This window comes from Drosophila gunungcola, chromosome 3R, assembly GCF_025200985.1.
Source record: "Drosophila gunungcola strain Sukarami chromosome 3R, Dgunungcola_SK_2, whole genome shotgun sequence".
NCBI classification, from domain to species: Eukaryota; Metazoa; Arthropoda; class Insecta; order Diptera; family Drosophilidae; genus Drosophila; species Drosophila gunungcola.
In genome coordinates this window covers 4188796-4210060 of record NC_069139.1, presented here as the reverse complement: position 1 = coordinate 4210060, position 21265 = coordinate 4188796, and the positions used below count along the sequence as shown (strand labels likewise).

The window sequence follows — 21265 nt, the reverse complement described above, 5'->3', positions numbered from 1 at the left end:
CTTTATTTTAATTAAAACACCCAAACATTAAATTTAGTTGTACTTTAAAATAAACTTTATTCACATAAAAAATAAATAATTGTTACATTTCAACACAATGCTCTGCCAATTGCCTAACCATAAATTCATCCTTCGTTCTCCGCTGGACAATCCTGCTCTTTTTTTTTATATTTTTTCGCTTAGATCGATGCTTAAGTTTTAAAATAAAATGTATATTTACAAAGATGTTTTACGCAAAAACTTAAGTCAACTGGTAGGTTGGTAGATTTGTGATTTCGGGGTAAAAAGGACTCAGGAGCAGGACCGGAAACGGAAACAGTGGGTGTTTGTTGGTGCGGGATGGTGGTGCTGGTTTGGTGGTGGTTTTTTGTGGTGCAAGTGCTCAAAAGGCCCCGTTGAAGTGCAGGTTTTGTGAGGCGAACTGCGGTATCCCATGGTTGAGAGCTAAAACTTTACTGATTACTTTCAATTCATCAAGATTTCTTAAACTGCTAAATTGACTAAGATGATTGCCATTTTGGCCACTCGGTCTACTCTTATAGTGTGCATTACCTGGACTAATATCGCCGCTGGCTTTTGGTTGTTGCTGCAACTGTTGTTGCTGCTGTTGCTGTTGCTGCTGTTGCTGTTGCTGTTGCTGCTGTTGCTGTTGCTGCTGCTGTTGCTGCTGCAGATATTGCTGGGCGTTTTGCTGCAATTGGTTGCTCAACTGAGGCGTCAAATGCTGCCTGTAAAAGTTCTGATTCTCCAGATGTGGATTGGCATTTAGGTCAGGTTGCTGGCTAACAATTGTGGTGGCAAAGGAGTTGCTCGGCTGTATTTCCACATTTGTATTCAGTCCGAAATTGCCCACTCCCGACTCCTGGCGAAATTGCCGAGCCCTTTGTTGCTGCTGGAAAACCGCATTGCTGACGTAGTTTGGCACCAGCAACTGTTGTTGCTGTTGCTGATGTTGCTGCTGAAACGGCTTGTAATTGTTATGGGGCAAGGCCTGAAGTTGCGACACCTCGGCCGGTGCAAAATTGAACTGATTGGAGGGCTGGACCTGGGGGTTTTCGTTCGATTTCTGCAGCGATTGCTGCAAATTTTGGAAAATCTGCTGCACTGCATTCGCTGGCGGCTTCGGCTGATAGTTGTTCGCGTTGATGTTGCCATTGTGCAGGGCGAATTTATGACCCGCAACGGAATCGCGCAGCGGCAATTGCTGCTCAATTGGATATGTGGGATAAATAACAGTCTTGGTGTGTGTGCTGGGTATAAATTCCACCGAAGGTCTTATGGAGTAACCTCCCAAAGAGGGCGGTTGCAGACCGGATTGAATGGCCTCCAGCGAACCAAGTTGCTGCTTGACTTGCGGCTGCTGCTGCTGCTGTTGTTGCTGTTGCTGCTGGAGGTGTTGCTGATGTTGCTGATGTTGCTGCTGTTGCTGAAGTTGCTGCTGTGGCTGCAGTGTGCTGGGTTGGGCAATCGGTGTGCCCTGGAAACGACTCTGGGTCTGCTCCTCCAGGAGCTTCAGTTGACGCAGGATTAGAGCCTGTTGCTGTTGTGCCTGAACCTTCAGCTGGTAGATCTGTTGCTCCAGTGCCCGCTGACGCTCAATCAGGTAGTTATTTACGCTTGGCGGCTCTGCCAGATTGTTCAGCGGCTCCTGCTGAAATTATTGTTTCATTTTAGTTAGTTATATTTTTACGGAGTGATTTGTGTGTCACTAAAAATTAAAATTTCTAAATTATAAAACATCTTTCATAACTTAAATTTAGTTTTAAAACGTTAAAAACGTTTAAAAAACGTTTTTCTTTCTTTTTATAAGCTCTGTTAATATATTTGTATACAAATATCTTGTTTTGCTTGTTGCAAATGAATTTTTATTTCATTTTATAAATTTATTTAAAATATTTATTGATACTTATATTCCCGTTTTATCTAACTAAAAAAAAAGGAAAATAATTTAAGAAATTGATTATATTTAAAATGTTTACTATTGAGAATTGAAAAAGGCAATTTTATATTTTCCTATATGGATTAAGACAGGGTTAGTCCATAAAATATATATAACATATATTTTTAACCCACAAATTGGTTAAAGAAAGGTATTTGAAAGTCAGTAAGCTTTTAAAACAGTTTTATAAGTTTCCCTATAATACCTTCACATAATTGCTGGTGGAGCTGGCCAGGAAAGCGGGCGTGGTGGAGAAACCACCGCCGCCAGCAGTGGTGCTCGTGCTGATTTGGGTGGTGGTTGTGCTGCTGCTGGTGGGTGGAAACTGAGTGGGCAGCGGTGTGGCCGGCGGCTCCGACTCCAACACATTCAGCTTGGTGATGGTGGGTCCGATGTGTGGCAGCTGCAGCTGCTGCTGTTGCTGTTGCTGTTGCTGTGGTGCCCCGAAATGGGTGGTGCGCTGGCTGCCCGCCAGCAATGGGCGGAACTTCTGGGCCGTGCCCCGCTCGTCGAGATCCACCGTGAAAGCGGTGACCAGTGGTGCCTCCTGGATGCGAATGTCCTGCTTGTCCACCAGCTCGATGTTCTCCCCATCCTCGTTGTGGGTGGGTCGTGGTGTTGTGGTTGTGGTGGTCGTCGTAGTCGTGGTAGTGCGACGCCTGGTGGTGCGGGGTCTGGGCGTGGTTGTTGTGGTTGGGATCGTGGTCGAGGATGTGGTTGGCACGGCGGTGGTCTTTCTCACATTGCTGATCTCGAATTTGATCTCATGGCTGCCGCTGTCGTGGGAGATCTCATTGCTGCTCACGGATCCGGAACTGGAGGAGTCCACACTGCGGGTTAGTTGGCGATTCTCCGGAGCTTCTACCTCCAAGGTCGTGGGTTCCAGGGGCAGGGAAATGGCGGGCGTATTCTGTTTCCTGACCGTGGTCTTCTTCCACAACTTAGAACGATCGATGAAGGAGGAGAGCAGCTGCTCCTGGGCATTCTTCTCGTCAAAGGTGGCCGTGTAAAACTGAACAGTGGGCACCACGGGCTCCGGTTCGTTGCCCCTTGTGCTCTCCTCCAGTATCTCATCCTTTTCGCGATGTGAGGGTAAGGTAGAGGTCTCAGTTTGCAGCAGGGAACGGGAGCCACTGCTGCTGGAACTCTCACTCTCCTCCCCACTTTCCGTGGCCGCCGCCTCCTCCTGTTCCAGTTTATCAATTGCCCGCAGTAGGGCCTGTCTCACAGAGTAATCCAGTTTCTGGATGGCCTCCCTTGGTATGATCTCGTTGCTCTCCGTGCTGGCAGCATCCACCTCCTCCTCCTTCTGCTCTCCTTCACTGGCTTCCGCATTGGCCACATGGAGCTTCAGAGCAGCCAGCAGCAGAATCGCCAGCAAAGCCCAAGGCAAACCATTCCAATGTCTCTGTTTAAATAAAAAAATGTAAAAAAGAAAAACAAAGAAAGAGGAAACATTAATGGTTACGCTTAAATTTAATAACTTAATAAGTTCGAAGGGGCTGCTCTTAATGGAGGTCTTAGTTTCAGGCCTCATTTGATTTAATGGCCATAAATGCTCGGCTAGTTGGAGACACCTTGGGCACTTGTCTGTGACACCTTAACCATTTCACATGGCCTGGCGTTTGGTTAAGGTGTATTTGCCAAAATGGTTAGGCTTAAGCAATTTTATTTTATAAGCGACTGGCAGTACAAATGTCTGAATTCTACAATAAATTTTTTTATATCTAAGAGTAGTTTAGAAATTGCAAAGTTTCTATAAAATTTTTTTTCTTAAAACCATAAACTATAAAATGACTATAAATAGGCATCTTTATAAAATGCATGAAAATTACACCTCTTCATATCTAAAAATTGGCCTAGTTACATCTGGCTAGTGGTTTAAAGCATACAAATATTTACGACTATTATTTCGTATACATATTTTATTAATTGTGAAATAATAATATAGCTATTTCGCTCATGGCATTGGCTTAAGTGGTATTTGCCAAAAGAGTTAAGCTTAAGCAGTTGTTTTATGTTTTATGTAAGTTTATTAAAGCTTTTAAAATTATTGTGATATAAATATATTATTGTTTGAGACAGTCTCTCAGTAAGAATAGTTTTTAAATTGCAAAGTATCTCTGCAGTTTTTGCTTTGGAAAGCTTTTTATAAGATACAAATCAAACTATAAAATGACTAGCACTAGGCAACTTTATAAGATGCATGAAATTACACCTCATCGAATCTAAAAATTGGCCTATTTAAATCTGGTTAGCGAATTAAAGCACACCAATATTTATGGCTATTATTATGAATATACATATTTTTAAATGTGACCTAATTTTCATAAATTGTAAGTCATAATAATATTGCTATTTCTGGAATGTTTTTAATTTTTGGCAATTCGCACTTTAGATATAAATTAAAATTTAGATGTAAAATATTTTTCTTTTTCCTGCATAACAAACTTCCTGATTTAAGTGAAAAAGTAATGAACTGAACTCATTGGAATTTCGATTGCATTTTCTTTGCAATATTAGAAGCCAAGCCCAATCGCGGGAAACTTTTGCAGGCTGGTGGAAAATGCAAGCACTGTGTGCAGCTTGTGACCCCTTCGCTTTTCGTTTTTCCAACCAAAAGTCAGCTAATCGCGAAGTGGTAATCTTTCCGGCATTTGGACAGACAGAAAATCATAACGCATTATACATAGTTTTTTGCTGGTCAGACTGCCCACTCATGGCATGCAGTTTTCTTGCCTTTTTCTTTTTGGGGGGGAATCTGTGGCTGCGTTTTCACAATTTCCCATTTTCAACAGCTTGACGATTGATTCCTGGTGTTTTTTGTTTTCATTTTTTTTGTTTTTTATTTTGCATGTGGTTTGGCAAGACCGTTTGCAAATTGGCCAGCAACTTTGCAAAGCTCGTTTGGCTGCGGCCAAGTGCTTAGTTAGGCTAATTGTTGCATCAACGATCAGAGGAAAACCATCTGACCACCTGTCGCCGCAACTACGTGAGTTTCTCGCTTTTGATTTGGTTTTGTTTCTTAGTTTTTGGTCTGGGATTCGGATTTGGACTTAAGGTTTCGTCTTGGGTGCCCAGGATTTCTGTGAGGCAGTCACAGTCACGTTGTTGCCACTTGGCACTTGGCATTACTCCGCGTTTCTGGCCAAATTCGAACAATCGTGGCCCAGTCGAAATTATTTAATCAGCATCAGCAGCAGCAGATGAAATGAAAAGCCCATTTGATTCGCAGCAAGGATTCCAGCGATTTGCAATGCTGATCTTGCATAAATCTTTACTTTGCACAGCGAAAAAGTGTATACAACTTTTATATAACATAACATAATTTTATGTCTTTTCTTAAATACTCAAATGTAAAAAAAAGTTAATAAAAGGAAATCATTTTAGGCTAGAAATCTGGAAAAGATTTGGTGGTGAATTTAAACCAAACCAAACCAAACCAATCATATAACTGATTATATCGTTATTAATATTTATTATTGTGTATCAAAATACCAGATAAATATGAAAAATATATCTTTTACAGATTTGTCAATTGAAGCATTTCTTATAGGGTACAACAAAATTTAAAAAAATCAAATATTTTAAGCTGTGAATGCCATTCGATTTGAAAATTTACGACCAATTCAACGATGTATTGACATTTTAGCTTTTGACGATTATTCTTAAAGTTTTTGTCACAAAAAAACACACTTGCTAAAGTTTTATTTACAATATTAATGTATGTGCTATGCAAAACCAAATATCACGTGCTAAGCTTCAAATTCGGAGTTACAAATTACTATTGATTTTTCTGTGTGGACTGGAACAAATGCCAAAATGATGAAGGCCATTGATCTGATGAACCCCCTATCGGTCATCAATCTTCCCCATTGATTAAAACTTACGACTCTGCCCAACACCTTTGACTGGAGTTTTTGAACCCCAAACTTTCTACTTTTCCGCCTTCGAAGGCGTCTCCTTTGAAGTCCATTGCTATAAAATCGAACATGACTCAAGTGTTTTTTACATTGAATAATCTGGTGAAAATAACCACTATTTTTCACAATTTACCTTGCAGGCGGATGCCGCCCAAAACAAAAACCAAGGCCAGGGTTCAAGTTCTGCTAAAGGGCAAAGCATTATGAGCCAGGAGGAAGCCCCTTTTGATGGGAAACAATTTCCAGCTGGCAGTCGTTTTTCCACACAACTAGTTTGCCATTTGCTATTGACTTTCCGCCTGCCTTTTCGCTTTCTGGCCAACCATTTGCTTTGCTCATTTGCGTCAATTTCACTATGGAAACCATCGTGGGCCTGAAGTCAGCCAGCCAAATAGTCGGACAGTCCGTCAGTCGCGTCAAGTTGGCGCTAAGCTAATCAGGTTTACCGGCTTTGGATGGTTTTCATAGCTGAAGGTAATATTACAATACAGAGGGGCGAGGGGGATCCACTGGCTCGGCGAAAAGAAATAGCAATCATCATAAATTGTAATGGTCAGTTGGGAATCTCTGCAGCCATATTAAAAGGCAGGGGCTCAATTGCATGTGGGCATTTCCATTTATTTCATTTCGGGCCATTTCCCTGCTATGTTTGGCACTTCAAAACACGAAAATCCACGCTGCTTGTTGCGGAAGCGATTAATTGTAAATATTTGCGGCATTAAAGTAGATAACTTTATTATGCTGTGGTACAAAAAGTGCACATTTTTTAAATATTTTAGAAATTTAAATTAAAGATTATACAAGTTTTTATTTTAATTATGAAACTATTATAAAAATCAGGTATTGGAATTTTCAGAAATTTTAAAATCATTTTGTAAAAGAGGCATCTTATTAAATGCCTTAAAAATTAATTATGATGACTGATCAAAAGCTTTAACAAATCTATTTTTATCAACTTGGCTCCAGGAAATATAAAATGCTAAATTTAAATATGTCTTTCACCAAATAGTTTTCAATGGCTTATAAATTTAAATTGTTAATGGCTAAAGGTTAATAAGCCTTGCAGCAATTTCAAAAATTTCTCTATTTAAAATTCGCGCTAGTTCCCAACCAAAATCGCAGTCAAAAGGCGCCGCAAAATTTCCGTTTTAATTGGATGAATATATTCACATGGGTAAATGTACAAAGTGAACAAGCGCGTAAAACGCCATAAGGCAGCTCAATAAAATTCCTTTAATTATCCGTAATTATTTTTGTTGGCCGCTGGGTTCCGCAAAATGCCCGAAGCCACAGCTTTTCGACCACAAACATGCGGCAAAGTGTAAAAGTGATTTAACAACAATCGGACAACGCCAATAAATTAGCAATACCTCAATGGATAATGGCCCAGAGCTGTCTATATAATTTATTTATCTCCAGTGTGTGGGTTGATAGTGTTTTCTTTATTGTTTTTCTACCCCCCACCCCCTCTCTTGAGGTAAGCAAATACATATCTCCGCGGGCAATAAAGAAGCGGCAATTGCATAAGCCAAAAAAAAAAAACTGACCAAAACCGAAACTTCACTTTCGACTTGCGGACTGGGTAACCCAGTTCCACTGACCAACAATACAGGTAAAAACAGAAAAAAAAAATGGTACATCATATTCGCGTATGCCAGTAATTCGAGCTGTCAGTTGGGCGGGGTTTTCCCCTCTTTTCATTGTGATTAATTTCACGCCAGCTGAGCGCCGCTGCACCACGAATATTTCGCATTCTGCAGATGCATTTTGGATTTTGAATTTTCGCATTTTGCATTTAGCATTGCTCAAGCCTGCAGTGTGGTACATCCACATCCACATCCATACAAGCCACGCATTATTAAGCAGCTGGCAAGATGATAAACACCGAATTTCGAGACCCGGCCGAAAGTTGTTTATCTGGCTCTGGATGTAACAGTTCGCCTTGCCACATAACGCAATCCCAACACCAATCCCAATCCTCATACCAATCCCCATACCCATCCCCTTGCCAATTGGCGAGCCAGTGCAAATTGGTGTTTATGCTTTATGTGGGCCACCATAAACATTAAATGTTGTAAAAATTATGTTGTAATCCATAGCAAAAGTCGTAAAAAGCAAACAAATTTAATACAAATATTTTATATTAAAAGGTTTATGGGTCTGCCAAGTTCACGCCTAAAATAAACGATTGATGGTCTGAAGGGTATATTCATTATTGGTATATTGATCTTTTTGTATATGCATCTTTATCCAACGTTGGTCTAAAAGGCCTTTTATTATGATTTACAAATTGGACTGTATTCATAAGCAAATTTTGGTTGATATTTAAAACAATAGGGATTATCATGATGCTACAGAAATCTTCTTTGCTTTAAATACATCAATAGCCAAATATAGTTGTCACTGAAATCGATTTTTGTTGCTTTATGTTATGCCATTCATAAAAGATTTGCTATTATCTTGCACATGGTAAATTCTCTTTAGGAAAGTATACTTCGATTTTAAAAAGCATCTAGAGGTTTTTGTTTCGTGGTGACTTTTATATTTTTGTATATTTACAGATTATATGCAAGATAAGAAAGTTATATTTAGATTTTGTAATCAACCAAAGTAAATATAAATTAAAGTATTTAGTTTTATTTTTATATTAGATACTTTTAGTTTACTTTTCTACTATCATCAATATAAAATATAATAGAATTCTGTAACTTATATTGTGCATCTTGTTTAATGTTTACTAAATTTGTTTGTTTCAATTTCAAAATTTAAATTTAAGTTTAAATTCATATTCAACTAACTTTGGTTTTAAAACATTATACAAATTGTTGTTTAAATAAAACCAATTCTTCCAGCTGTTACACAGATTCCTAAAATGTAAGAGCATGCACAAATCGATGACTTTGCCACCACTTTTTAACCTTTATCAATGACGATCCCCTATGGTTTTCGGTTGCTCAATAAATTTGTTACAGTATTTTATGGGCTTTTAACTGCCTTTGTGGCTACCAAGCTGCGTTGTCCAAAGGGCCATAAAAAACCTCCATAATTGCGTGTGTGGGCTTCGGCAGCGTCTTCTCCCAATGGCAGCCCCTTTCCACCTTTAACTCAATCTCTAGTTCGATGCTCGATACTAGATAGCAAGTCCCGGGCATTTGCATAATTTCACACTCGCATTTCGAGGCTGACGCGCCCTGATCTCAGATTTTGTGGCATTGTTTTCGGCGAGATATTAGCAATATGAGTCTATGATGCTGTTTTGACATGGAAGCAGGCTTTTGATTGGCATTGATTGGATCGCTGAATATTGACCAATAATGCGATATCGTGATAGGCGAGGGGATCTTCATCACCGAGAAATCACGAATTCATAGCTGTTTACATTTCGATTAGGGCCCATTTTGCTGACTGTTATTTGCATATTTATGTGCATTTAATTGGGTTTTTGGTTGCGTGCAAGCCATAGTCATAGATATGGCAGATATAATATACGATATTATCTTCGCCTGATTGGCCAGAGGTCAAGTTTATTGATGAACCACCGATAACCAGCTGAAGTTCAAGTTTGGACTTCATATTCAATTTGCCAGACAAATAACAATAATATTATGCTGTCTGAAACAACAGGTTTCCACCATATATTTTTGCCACGCCAAAACTCTCGCTGGCGTTTTAGTGGCTGAGTGAAAATCCGTTGACCAATGCTTTTTGCCATCTTCCACGGCTTTTATTTAGCCACACAGCATTCAGCATTTCATAATAAAAATAAGACGAAATTACCAATGTGCGCATATTACGATAAATTTCCGCGGCACATACAGTCATACTTGTGAGGTTTTTCCATCTTACAATCATTTCTGTTTGGTTTGTTGGTGTTTGTTTTTGGTTCGCGTAATGTCTGCCCATTGTTCGAGGTTTGGATTTTAGGGAGGGGCTGCCGGGGAAATCTGTGTGTTTTCTTTTACCATTTTTTTTTATAATTTATTTTCCGTCGCTTTTTGTTTGGCTGTTTGCATCTAATGGCGCGCGTTGAGACAAAAATGCAATGTCAATGGCATCATTGGGCCGTGTACTCGGCAATTTCGGTTTCACTTTTATCGATGCCCGGGCATCTGAAGCTCCGCAGACGAAGGCTGTTGAGGAAGACCCAAAGCCAAAGCGGCGATGAAGATGCTGGCGGAGCAGAGATCATCGGTGGCCAGTTGACGTGGTAAATGCTTTGTTTGGCCCCCCCCCCACTACTGTATATATGTATATATAGTTACATATTATTATGTAAATCGCTTACATTGTGTGTGCAGCGCGTCGTGTGCCACTTACTATTTGAAAGGGGTACCTATACCTACCGAAGCAACCACAATTGCCAGTTCGAAATGCTGCTGTTGACCTTTCAGCGGTGGCAGATGCGTCGATGGGTTTACAAAACCAAAGACTTAGGCAACGAACTCGACACTAAACTCCCCCTAAAAGCATTGCATGACCAAAAAACTCATTCATTGCACTTGCTTAGCAGTTATAGTTATAAATCTCAGGTGCTTTTGATTTATTCGAGGGTTTTTTCCTCCCCCTCCCTCCTCTTCCCCCTCACCTTCACTATTCCTTTGCCAATCATCCATCATATGGTAAGTTGTAAATTGTTATTTTGACAATTTCACAATTTCGTGCAGACCCTGCTCTTAGATACAGATCTCCCCGCACGATATATGTTCGCCTGCTCAGTGTGCGGGCGGTTTTTTTTCATTTCTTGTTATTTATTTCTTGTTGAATCCATGAATTGGATATCTTGTGAATGAACCGCCGATCGTGAGTGAGTGTGAGGCACTTTTACTTTTGTTACCCTACAATGGCGGCGGGTCAACAGTTCCGATAAGCAAATCAAATAACATTCCCTGATCAATGACTGCGAAAATCGGAACCCCGGGGCACTTGAAAATCGTTAATTGAATTGGCCGAGAGAAACTCACGTGTAATAAACTCCAGTCAAAGATATTACCTGTAAAATATTTTGAATTGTGCTTATGGTATATGGTTTTTGGGATTGATGATAGCCAATGACTTGGTGGATTAATAATCCAATTGTACTTTTTACTACGTGCCTTGACTGGCTTTCATTAGGCAGAAATTAATTGCCTTTGTGTTGGAAAGATTGTTGTAGATCAAAAATTAATAAAAGGATTGGAAGTCTATTGGGTAAGTATTTTGGAATTTCTTGTTAAGATTTAACAAAGGAAAAAACAAACTTATATGTAATTTGATTTAACAAAAACTTACTGAAATGGCTTGCAGAGATCAGTTTGAAAATTTAAAAATGGTAAAATCATTTAATTGACTTTAGTTTGGTTTTTTGTTTGATTTTATTGCCTGCTGGAAAGTTAACCATTAAACAATATTTTGTAATACTTCTTGATTGTTGTACTAAAAGAAAAAAAATTTTTTTTTAATTTATTGTCTTATAAACATATTTATAGTAGTTAATGTAACTTTTTATTTGTAGTTCTTTCTTTACAATTTTTACAACCTTTTGATCTTTTCCCAACTAACTTAGAGGAAACATCAAATATCTTTATTCTGGGAATAGTCGTAACTAAATGCTTTTAAGCACGAACACACATAGTTAACTTACAGTTTCTTCTAAAAAATCGCAATACATAACATCACTTTTAGCTTAAGGCCTTAAGCTATCGATAAATTTTTATTTTTATGTATTTATTTTTTTATTTCGTCTGTAAATTTTACATTGCAGAAAAAAACAACAATAATAAAGTATCTAATTGAATGGATATGTTTAATAGCTTAAATACATTTTTTCCTATATACTTTTAATTTTCCAGGAAAATCGGTAAGCACATCCCTTGACACTGAATGCCTCTGGATGATTTATGATCCGTTGGCTAATTTTGGGCTGGAGAAATCAACGGCCGGCAAGGAAGACGTCACTTTTTTTTGTTGATTTTTTTTTATTTTTGCCAACGCAAACAGCCAAGCAAAAACAGAAATAAAAAAAAAGGAAAAAAGGAAAACGCAGCATAATCAATTTTAAGCATTGTCAAACAGCAATTATGCAACGGTGAAAAGTGAAATTTTATTGCATGTCAACAACGGCAGACATCTACACACATCTTGCGTTTTGGGACGACTTTGCAGATGACTTGGTAGATGGGCTGGGATTGGGTATTGGGTACTGGGTACTGGGTACTGGGTACTGGGCACTGGAACCGGGTGCCAACTCTCAACTTTGGCTGGCCACGAACAGGTCGCCAGACAACTGGCCATTTGAATTTGGCCATAAACTGTCGATTGCATAAGCTGGAAATCGGATATGCCTGGGGTGTGGGCCTTAACTTGGCTCACATGCGGGCCAGAAGGCATATAAATCCTTGAGTTTTGGGTTGGCCAATCCAATTGGGTTAAACGCGCAGCCAGCACCTGTGCTTTAATAGCCATCCATTCGCATTTCGACCTCAAAGTCACGGCTTTATTTGTCACTTTTAACGGTGCTAATCAGGCTTAGCCACTAAATGGACTTTGAGTGATTAACGATCGTAAAACAACTCGATCGGTAGCTGGCAAACAAATTAAATGCGTCTCATATGTCGCCAATTAAATTGTTTTATTGCCTTCGAAATGGACTCATTAAACGGCATTAAAAACCCATTACACAAATGACTTGGCAAATGACTTCCAATAATTTGGTCTTGCCAAAAACCACAAAAACCCATGCATATATTCATGATTGGTCTATCTGATCGATTGGCGATTGGATCGCAGCTGTCAGATCGTAACGCGTAACTCCTACAACAATGTGTTCATTGTGCCAAAAATGGGCGGGGTCTTATGTCTTCACTAATTGAGGTAATTTAATTAGCAAACGTGGAGAAATTTCTATTGAGGTTCGGGTGTCAAACTTTCAAATTGAAAAGAAACAAGAGCTAGGGGATTTCTTGGATCAACCATTTAAATACGCAGCTTGATATTTCTCGGGAAAAAATGTTTATTATCACTCGTCTTAAATGTTTCATGAACGAGTTAGACTTTATAAATATTATATATTTTAAATTTAATTATTTAGCTAAAGCTTACTAAAACTTATTGGTTTTTGCCTTAAATTAATCTATTAATTTATTTTATTTGTTTTTGCTTAACTGGCTTACTACTGGCTTTGATCTGATTTACTTTTGCGGTTGAATTAAAAATCGAATTTTTTGGTCAATTTATACATTTTTCATTTAATAACCAGACTAACTGAAATTAAAACTTTTAAGCGTTTATAATAATTCTCCGTTTGTTACAAATGACTATTAAAAATACAAGGGGTTTGATAAAGGATTAAAGTACAAAAAAAAAAATAACTGCGGGAAAAACTTACTTTTATTTTTGGAAAAATAAACCCTAATTTCTGATTTTAACTTAGCTAAAAAAAGTCTTAAAGCTAAAAGATTGATCACTTCCAGATAAAATTATTTTTTAACAATTTTTGCATATGAAAAAAATAAAAAAAAAATAAATGGGAAACTTAATACGAGGTTGATGATTTAAGAAATTTCATAGTTTGCAAATTTATTCCCATGGTTTTGTTAAAGAAATCAAAGTTGTTGCCCCCTTATACAGGTACTCACCACAAGCATTTTGACTGTGTATTTTAGTGCAATATATCCAAATCTATAGCGCTGTAATCCGATGGTTTGATGACCACACTCCACCTCACTCTCTCTTTCCTCTCGTTCGTCCCAAACGATGCACGCAATCAAATCGTAATATTCGAATCGAGACAGAAACAGAAACTAATCAAATGCGAATTAGCTGCTAACGTTTCCTTTATTTAATTTGGATTATATTCATTTGATTTGTATAATGCCAATATGCCGTTGGCTGTAGGTCGTTCCTTGTTGCACTTTATTTTCGTTAAATTGCCAAATTTCGAATCGTTATTTTCGAATTAGCGGACAATAGTTCACACCGTCCGATAATTTTCGCGGCTCAGAGTTAGTTAGGATTTTGTATTCTTTGTTTTGCTTGCTGCTTAAAGGTTGCTATTTGACTTTGCTTCTTTTTTTAGGGGTTTTTATTTTTGTATTAAGCGCTGAGGCGGCCAACCGCTGGCAGAGGGAAAACTGAACCAAACCGTCTGAACGCTCGCTGCAGACTGAGGCGCGAACATTTCGAGGTTTCCTGGCCGAAGACAAAAGCATTGAAAACCATGGGCCTGAAGATGCTGCGGATGTTGCTGCCGGGCGGCAACATGTTGCTGGCGTGCATGTTGCCAGTTGGCTATGAATGAAAATGAAAAGCTAGTTTGAACTTGGCTCGCAGCCAACTGCAAACGCTTACTATGCTACACCTTTAATGGCCATTATGACGCAACGGAATTCTAGTGGAACTGCAGCCTGCGGCTTAATTAAGTTTGTTTTATTTACATTTATTTATCTTTCGTATTTTATTCGGACTTTATGCGTGTCTCTGACTCGCTGGCAGACACTTTCCAAGTTTCGCGTTATTACTCAACATGGCTGGTTTCGCTTTCGTTCGAAATCCTTGCCCACAGCTTAATGAGCCACTTTGCCCCAAGCCAAGCCAGTTGGGGCCAACTCACACACGTGCCGCAGATCAAAGTTGGCTCTGCCACTTCCACTTCCTTGTGGCTCTTTTTTTAGGCCACTTCACGGCGCCAATTTCTCTCAAGTTAGCGCCAATTCAGCATGTAAATTAACTCATTTCTGAAGACGCATGTTTCAATATTTGATTTCCGCCTGTCTTTTCACAGTTCCGCTCATCTTTGCCAATTGCAATTATTTTTGCCACGAAGCTTTGATGATGAGTTAGGATTTTATGCCAAACAGGCTAAACCTGGAAGTGTTTCTTGGCCATCAATATTGATTATAATCAACTATATACGCAGATTATGGAACATAGTGTTAAATGATTTTTTCATTCAAATTAAGGTATTAATTGTATATTTTAAAAAAAATATATAAAATTACCAAACGTATTTCAAAATAGTATGAAGGTCTAAGGTTTTTTCCAGCTCTCATTACAAAAATTGTCTAAAAATCGGGTATAAAACTAAATTTCTAGATTAAAATTTGTGTTTACATCATATATGTATATCACAAGTCAATCAAATTTTATCCAAAAAGATTTCTATGTCACTTACACTTATTTTTATATAAAATTTACCAATTCCTTTTATAAAGAAACTTATTTTTGACTAAAAACTATATGTCAAAACAATGACTCAATAATTAATCTACATTTAATATGGAAAATGTATATGTCAAAACCACAAATGTAATGCAGTTGCTTTTATATTTAGAAATATCTCTCCAAAAAGTGTAAACTTTTTTATGTGACTGGTTTTTGTTTTAAAATGTTTTTTTTTTTTAATAAGTGAGTAAGTAATGCACCATTGCTTTTAATAACATTTTTTCGGGTATTACCAAATGTTGGCTGGTAGGTGCCATAACACCATTTGGGTGAGCAGTAGAAACCTGCCCGGGAAATCCCCAGTCGGCGGGGGAGTGGAGACCCATCTCCACTGTCATCTGCCCTCTGTCCCCAGTCAATGGGGAATGGGGAAATGGGAATCGGCAGGCAGTGAAAAGCACTTTCCGCCACCACCGACAAGTTTGCAGATGCCACTGGGAGGAGAGTCGGTGTAACATCTCTTAGCGGCAGATTATTTGGCAAATGCTTCGTAAAGACCAACAGAAAGCCACAAAAGCGAGCCAAAAACCAAAAACCAAAAAACCGAAAAACTAAAAACCAAAACCAAACATCGAACACGTTGAACGTCGAATGGCAAACCAGCTTTCTTCGTCGTGACTTTTGATATTTGAAATGATGTCGAGACGCCTCGACGCCGTCGCCTGGTGAGCTTTTGAACCCGTTTGCACCCTTTTCCAACTGTTCCAATGCAGTTTTCCCCCGCCTTACAATTTTGCAATTTGACTTTTCCGAGTCCAAGTCGTTTGCTGCTCTGTATGCTGAACAAATTTTGATTGTGGCCAGGACAACGGCTGCTGTACATTTGTCCAACTGCAGGCTGAACGTGCTGATCCGCAGGCCATTCGGCCAGGGAGTTGGCTGAAGAGCATTAACATTATACACTGAAGTAATATTCAAAAAAATTCTGAGTAATCTACAAAAAATTATTATTATTCATTTATATATATATATTTTTTTTTATATAATTACTTTGGTACTTTTAGTGATTTTGTCAGATCACGGCTAAATTTGTTTTGTTAAGACACAACACTTTCTTTAAAATAAAATAAAAACACCTCATTCTTTTATAAGAGTTCAACAAACATTTCTCCTTCTGATCTACAAGGATATAATAATGATAATTGTTATTACTTCAAATTGGGTTATGACATTATTATATTAATTTTCATACATTTAGGTATCAACAATTAATTGTAATATTATAAAGGATCAATTTTTGTAAAACAAAAACTACTTTAATATACAAATTTTTTAGTTAAAACAAAAAAAAGAATTTAAACATTTTAAACTATTCAAGACTAATTAGTTTCTGGTTAATATAATATTCTTAAAAAAACAAAAACTTTTCATTGCATGCATGTTGACTAAATTTCCCTCCTTAAAACACACACGTTTTTTTTTTTTAAATTGATTACAAAATGGCATTAGTTTTCTGCTATTTGCCTGAATTTATAATACTTATTTTTTGAGTGGCATGCAAATTGAAAAAGCATGTTGCTTGGTTTAACAGTCAGTGCCAGTAGCTGCAAATCTGTATGTGAACTGGATTCCTAATGAAGTTTTGCGGTTTTGCGGACTGGCATTCGATCGGATGTGATCTCGGCTGCCATAACTCAGGAAAACCACAATTTTGACCTCTTCGTTTGGCAACCCATCGATGACCTTAGCCACTTGATTTGCTTCGCCACGCCCTTTGGCCACTACCGTTTGTGGGTATTTTGTTGTCCATGTCGCATAATAAAGTCATCCATCTGGGCAAAGCGATCACCGTGTGGCCTGGGGCTAAGCTTTGTTGTGACACTTGATTGAGGGGTTATTTCGACTTCCATTCCCAGGAGCTGCCAGGCATTTATGATGGGCAGGCGGCAAATGAAACCATAAATAGCAAAAAGAGCAACGAGTTCAATAAATGGCACAAACACGGCGGACAATCGAGAAATTTGCTTATAAATAAATTTGTATAATTTGCATGGACTGGGATTGGGCATAAGACAAAGGCCTTTGTGCCAGCAGAAATAAACGTGTCAATGAGGGCCGAACTAATAATTTAAAATGCAAATAGTCGAAAGAGGCAATCGCGGACGACTGTCGACTGTCGTTTAAGGTGTGAAATATGGACGCGGCAGAAGCAGCTCTAATCTTTAGACCCCATGGGATGTGACAGGCTGAAACCCGAGAAAAGATTTGCCAACGCACTCCGGATAATCATATGCATCCAAATGTTTTTTACCCAAATATCTTCGGTTACATTTCATTTTTTTGGGGGCCTTGTCAGTTCCGGATTAGACGAAATTGCTTTTTAAGTAAGCTAAATCAATCATTTGACAGCTGCTTAATTGTCCAGCGATCGGTGGTCACGCCCACAAGGCGATTGTTTTTTGTTTTTTTGGGCAGCTACCGGCTGAACTTTTGAACCCCACTTTTTTTTTCGGCCCATTGTGCATGGTTCAATGCCATGGCAGGCTGGTTTTTTTTTTTTTTGTGTGATTTTTCACCATGATTGAAATATGTTTGGGAACTTAAATGTCAGTGAAATCTGGAAATTGAAGGATTTTGATTGATGCATGAAGTAAGTGAAATTTTTGAGGTCTTAGAAAAGGAGAAATCTCATTAGTTTTCTGTGGAAAAGAATAAAATAAATTAAGTACTATAAAAGCAATTTTGAAGAAAAATTAAGCCTTGTGTAAAATGGTATTGTGATTAACTATTTAAAAAAACAATTTTAAGGAAACTAATTAAAAATTTTAAATCATCCAAAAATGTCGGTGTAAAAAAGGGTAAGTTTTAATTACTTTAACCAAATGTTAAGCAAGGTAAACATATCTATTTTTAAACAATGCCTGGCTGATGGGTTTTCATCTTTCAATCACTCCAATCAAAACTTGTTTTCGCTGCAACCTGATGAAGATGTGGCCAATTAATGGTGCCTCGATTTACGACCCATTTTTTAGGGCTTAATGATTATAACTAGTTAGCCATCCAATATTAAAATAATCCATCAAATGAGATAATACGAGATGATTTCGGAGATCATTTGCTTTCCTTATTTGTGTATATTCCCATGTTGTTTATGCCTCGAGCAAATCAAATTTAAACATTTATTCGATCCACTAAATTTTTCAGGCCAAAAGCCAAAAGATACATTTGATACGTTTTTTGGGATGACGTCCGCCTCATAAACAACAACCGCCGGGCAATATCAATCAATTATGTCGGATCTGCACACCTAGAGCTTCGAGACGACCCAACCCCGAGTTTTATGTAACAAAGTGGCTTAGATTTCGAGACATCTAGGAAAATCATAAATCTTGTGAATATTTTCGTTCGCCGATTGCGTCAACTTTGCGCACTTTGCTTCACATATTAGAAATGCAGATTCCCAAACAAAGTTCGTCTTTTTTCTGCCTTAAGCTCATTCGGGTGATTAACATTTTGTTGACCCAACAAATTGTAGGTGGTGACTGGGGTCATACCTTACCTTATACCTTGCATATGGCGGAGGATGGGCACATGGGCACGCCCACTTGTGCGGCGTGTGAAAACGGATTGGCCAAATTAACAAACACTAAAGGGTTTTGCCCTGGTCTAATACTTTGTCTTCGGATTTTCATTTTTTTGGCTTAACCGATCTTTTGTTATGCTGATTATCCGTAATTTGTCATACGCTGCGGCCCAACTAATGAAGGTTGACGAGGCTTATGGAGCAGCCGCAGATGTGACAGCTTATTTTCAACACATCTCTGAGTGATTCGCTTTTGAGGGGCAGTCGCAACAGACTCCCACAAGTATTGATGCTAAATGAGTTACGGCGGTAATAAGTCAGGCTGCTCAATCAATACTCAATCATCATACAAATATGTTCTGAATCACTTTTATGTAATGGAAATAGATGTTAAGTATTCTTAAATGCTAATTTCAGGTCATATAACTGCAAAGACATTTTTAAAAAAATTTAAATGTCTAGAAATTGATCCAAAATTGCAAACCAATATTTGCCTTTTCATAAGCGGATATCTGTAAGAAATGTTATGGCTTTAGAAGTGCTGATATTAGGTCACTTTTCTGCAAAGCCATTTTCGGAAAAAAAGGAAAGGGGTTCCATCATTAAAATTTCAAGAAAATCGACCCAAATTTACAAGCCAAAATTTAAATGCAGATTTTTAGAGCTTAAGCCCACAAACTTATAGAGCTATGCCTTTCCAAAATCGGATAATTGTAAGAAAAGTTTATGGCTTAAGAAGTGCTGATATTAGGTCACTTTTCTGCACAGCCATTTTCGGAAAATAAGGAAAGGGGTACCATCATTAAAATTTCAAGAAAATCGACCCAAATTTACAAACCAACATTTAAATGCAGATTTTCAGAGCTTAAGCCCACAAACTTATAGAGCTATGCCTTTTTTAAATCGGATAATTTTTAGAAAAGTTATGGCTTAAGAAGTGCTGATATTAGGTCACTTTTCTGCAAAGCCATTTTTGGAAAAATGGAAAGGGGTACCATCATTAAAATTTCAAGAAAATCGACCCAAATTTACGAACCAAAATTTAAATGCAGATTTTTAGAGCTTAAGCCCACAAACTTATAGAGCTATGCCTTTCCAAAATCGGATAATTGTAAGAAAAGTTTATGGCTTAAGAAGTGCTGATATTAGGTCACTTTTCTGCAAAGCCATTTTTGGAAAAAAAGGAAAGGGGTACCATCATTAAAATTTCAAGAAAATCGACCCAAATTTACAAACCAACATTTAAATGCAGATTTTCAGAGCTTAAAACCACAAACTTATAGAGCTATGCCTTTTCAAAATCGGATATCTGTAAGAAAAGTTATGGCCTTGGAAGTGCTGATATTAGGTCACTTTTCTGCAAAGCCATTTTTGGAAAAATGGAAAGGGGTACCATCATTAAAATTTCAAGAAAATCGACCCAAATTTACGAACCAAAATTTAAATGCAGATTTTTAGAGCTTAAGCCCACAAACTTATAGAGCTATGCCTTTTTTAAATCGGATAATTTTTAGAAAAGTTATGGCTTAAGAAGTGCTGATATTAGGTCACTTTTCTGCAAAGCCATTTTCGGAAAAAAAGGAAAGGGGTACCATCATTAAAATTTCAAGAAAATCGACCCAAATTTACAAACCAAAATTTAAATGCAGATTTTTAGAGCTTAAGCCCACAAACTTATAGAGCTATGCCTTTTTTAAATCGGATAATTTTTAGAAAAGTTATGGCTTAAGAAGTGCTGATATTAGGTCACTTTTCTGCAAAGCCATTTTCGGAAAAAAAGGAAAGGGGTACCATCATTAAAATTTCAAGAAAATCGACCCAAATTTACAAACCAACATTTAAATGCAGATTTTTAGAGCTTAAGCCCACAAACTTATAGAGCTATGCCTTTTTTAAATCGGATAATTTTTAGAAAAGTTATGGCTTAAGAAGTGCTGATATTAGGTCACTTTTCTGCAAAGCCATTTTTGGAAAAAAAGGAAAGGGGTACCATCATTAAAATTTCAAGAAAATCGACCCAAATTTACGAACCAAAATTTAAATGCAGATTTTTAGAGCGTAAGCCCACAAACTTATAGCGCTATGCCTTTTTTAAATCGGATAATTTTTAGAAAAGTTATGGCTTAAGAAGTGCTGATATTAGGTTACTTTTCTGCAAAGCCATTTTCGGAAAAAAAGGAAAGGGGTACCATCATTAAAATTTCAAGAAAATCGACCCAAATTTACGAACCAAAATTTAAATGCAGATTTTTAGAACTTAAGCCCACAAACTTATAGAGCTATGCCAAAATCGGATAATTGTAAGAAAAGTTATGGCTTAAGAAGTGCTGATATTAGGTCACTTTTCTGCAAAGCCATTTTCGGAAAATAAGGAAAGGGGTACCATCATTAAAATTTCAAGAAAATCGACCCAAATTTACAAACCAACATTTGAATGCAGATTTTCAGAGCTTAAAACCACAAACTTATAGAGGTATGCCTTTATATAATTTGAGTGCATATATGTTGAAATTTAATCCACAAAATTATTAAAACATATTCTATGGCTCAAATGTGTAAACTATCTGCAGACTTATGATCTGTATTAATGAATTTTAAATATAAAAATTAGACTACATTATAACAAATATAAAAGGGTTATTGGCTAATATATACGCATAATAATAAAAAATAAAAATCAGA

General features: G+C 37.6%; 1 protein-coding gene across 2 annotated transcripts; it reads right to left on the bottom strand.

The window, feature by feature from the left end:
* Positions 1 to 42: 42 nt before the first annotated feature.
* Positions 43 to 14014, bottom strand: LOC128266546 (ras-interacting protein RIP3). 2 transcript variants are annotated; one of them, XM_053003134.1, is made up of 4 exons: positions 13476 to 14014; positions 2145 to 3347; positions 553 to 1651; positions 43 to 444 (listed from the first exon to the last, which is right to left on the bottom strand). In XM_053003134.1, exons 1-4 carry the CDS (start codon positions 13482 to 13484, stop codon positions 383 to 385), a joined length of 2373 nt encoding a protein of 790 aa, XP_052859094.1. In that variant the 5' UTR covers positions 13485 to 14014; the 3' UTR covers positions 43 to 382. The 2 variants fall into 2 exon arrangements, with proteins under 2 accessions (XP_052859094.1, XP_052859095.1); XM_053003135.1 differs by having other exon boundaries at positions 553 to 1648.
* Positions 14015 to 21265: the final 7251 nt, after the last annotated feature.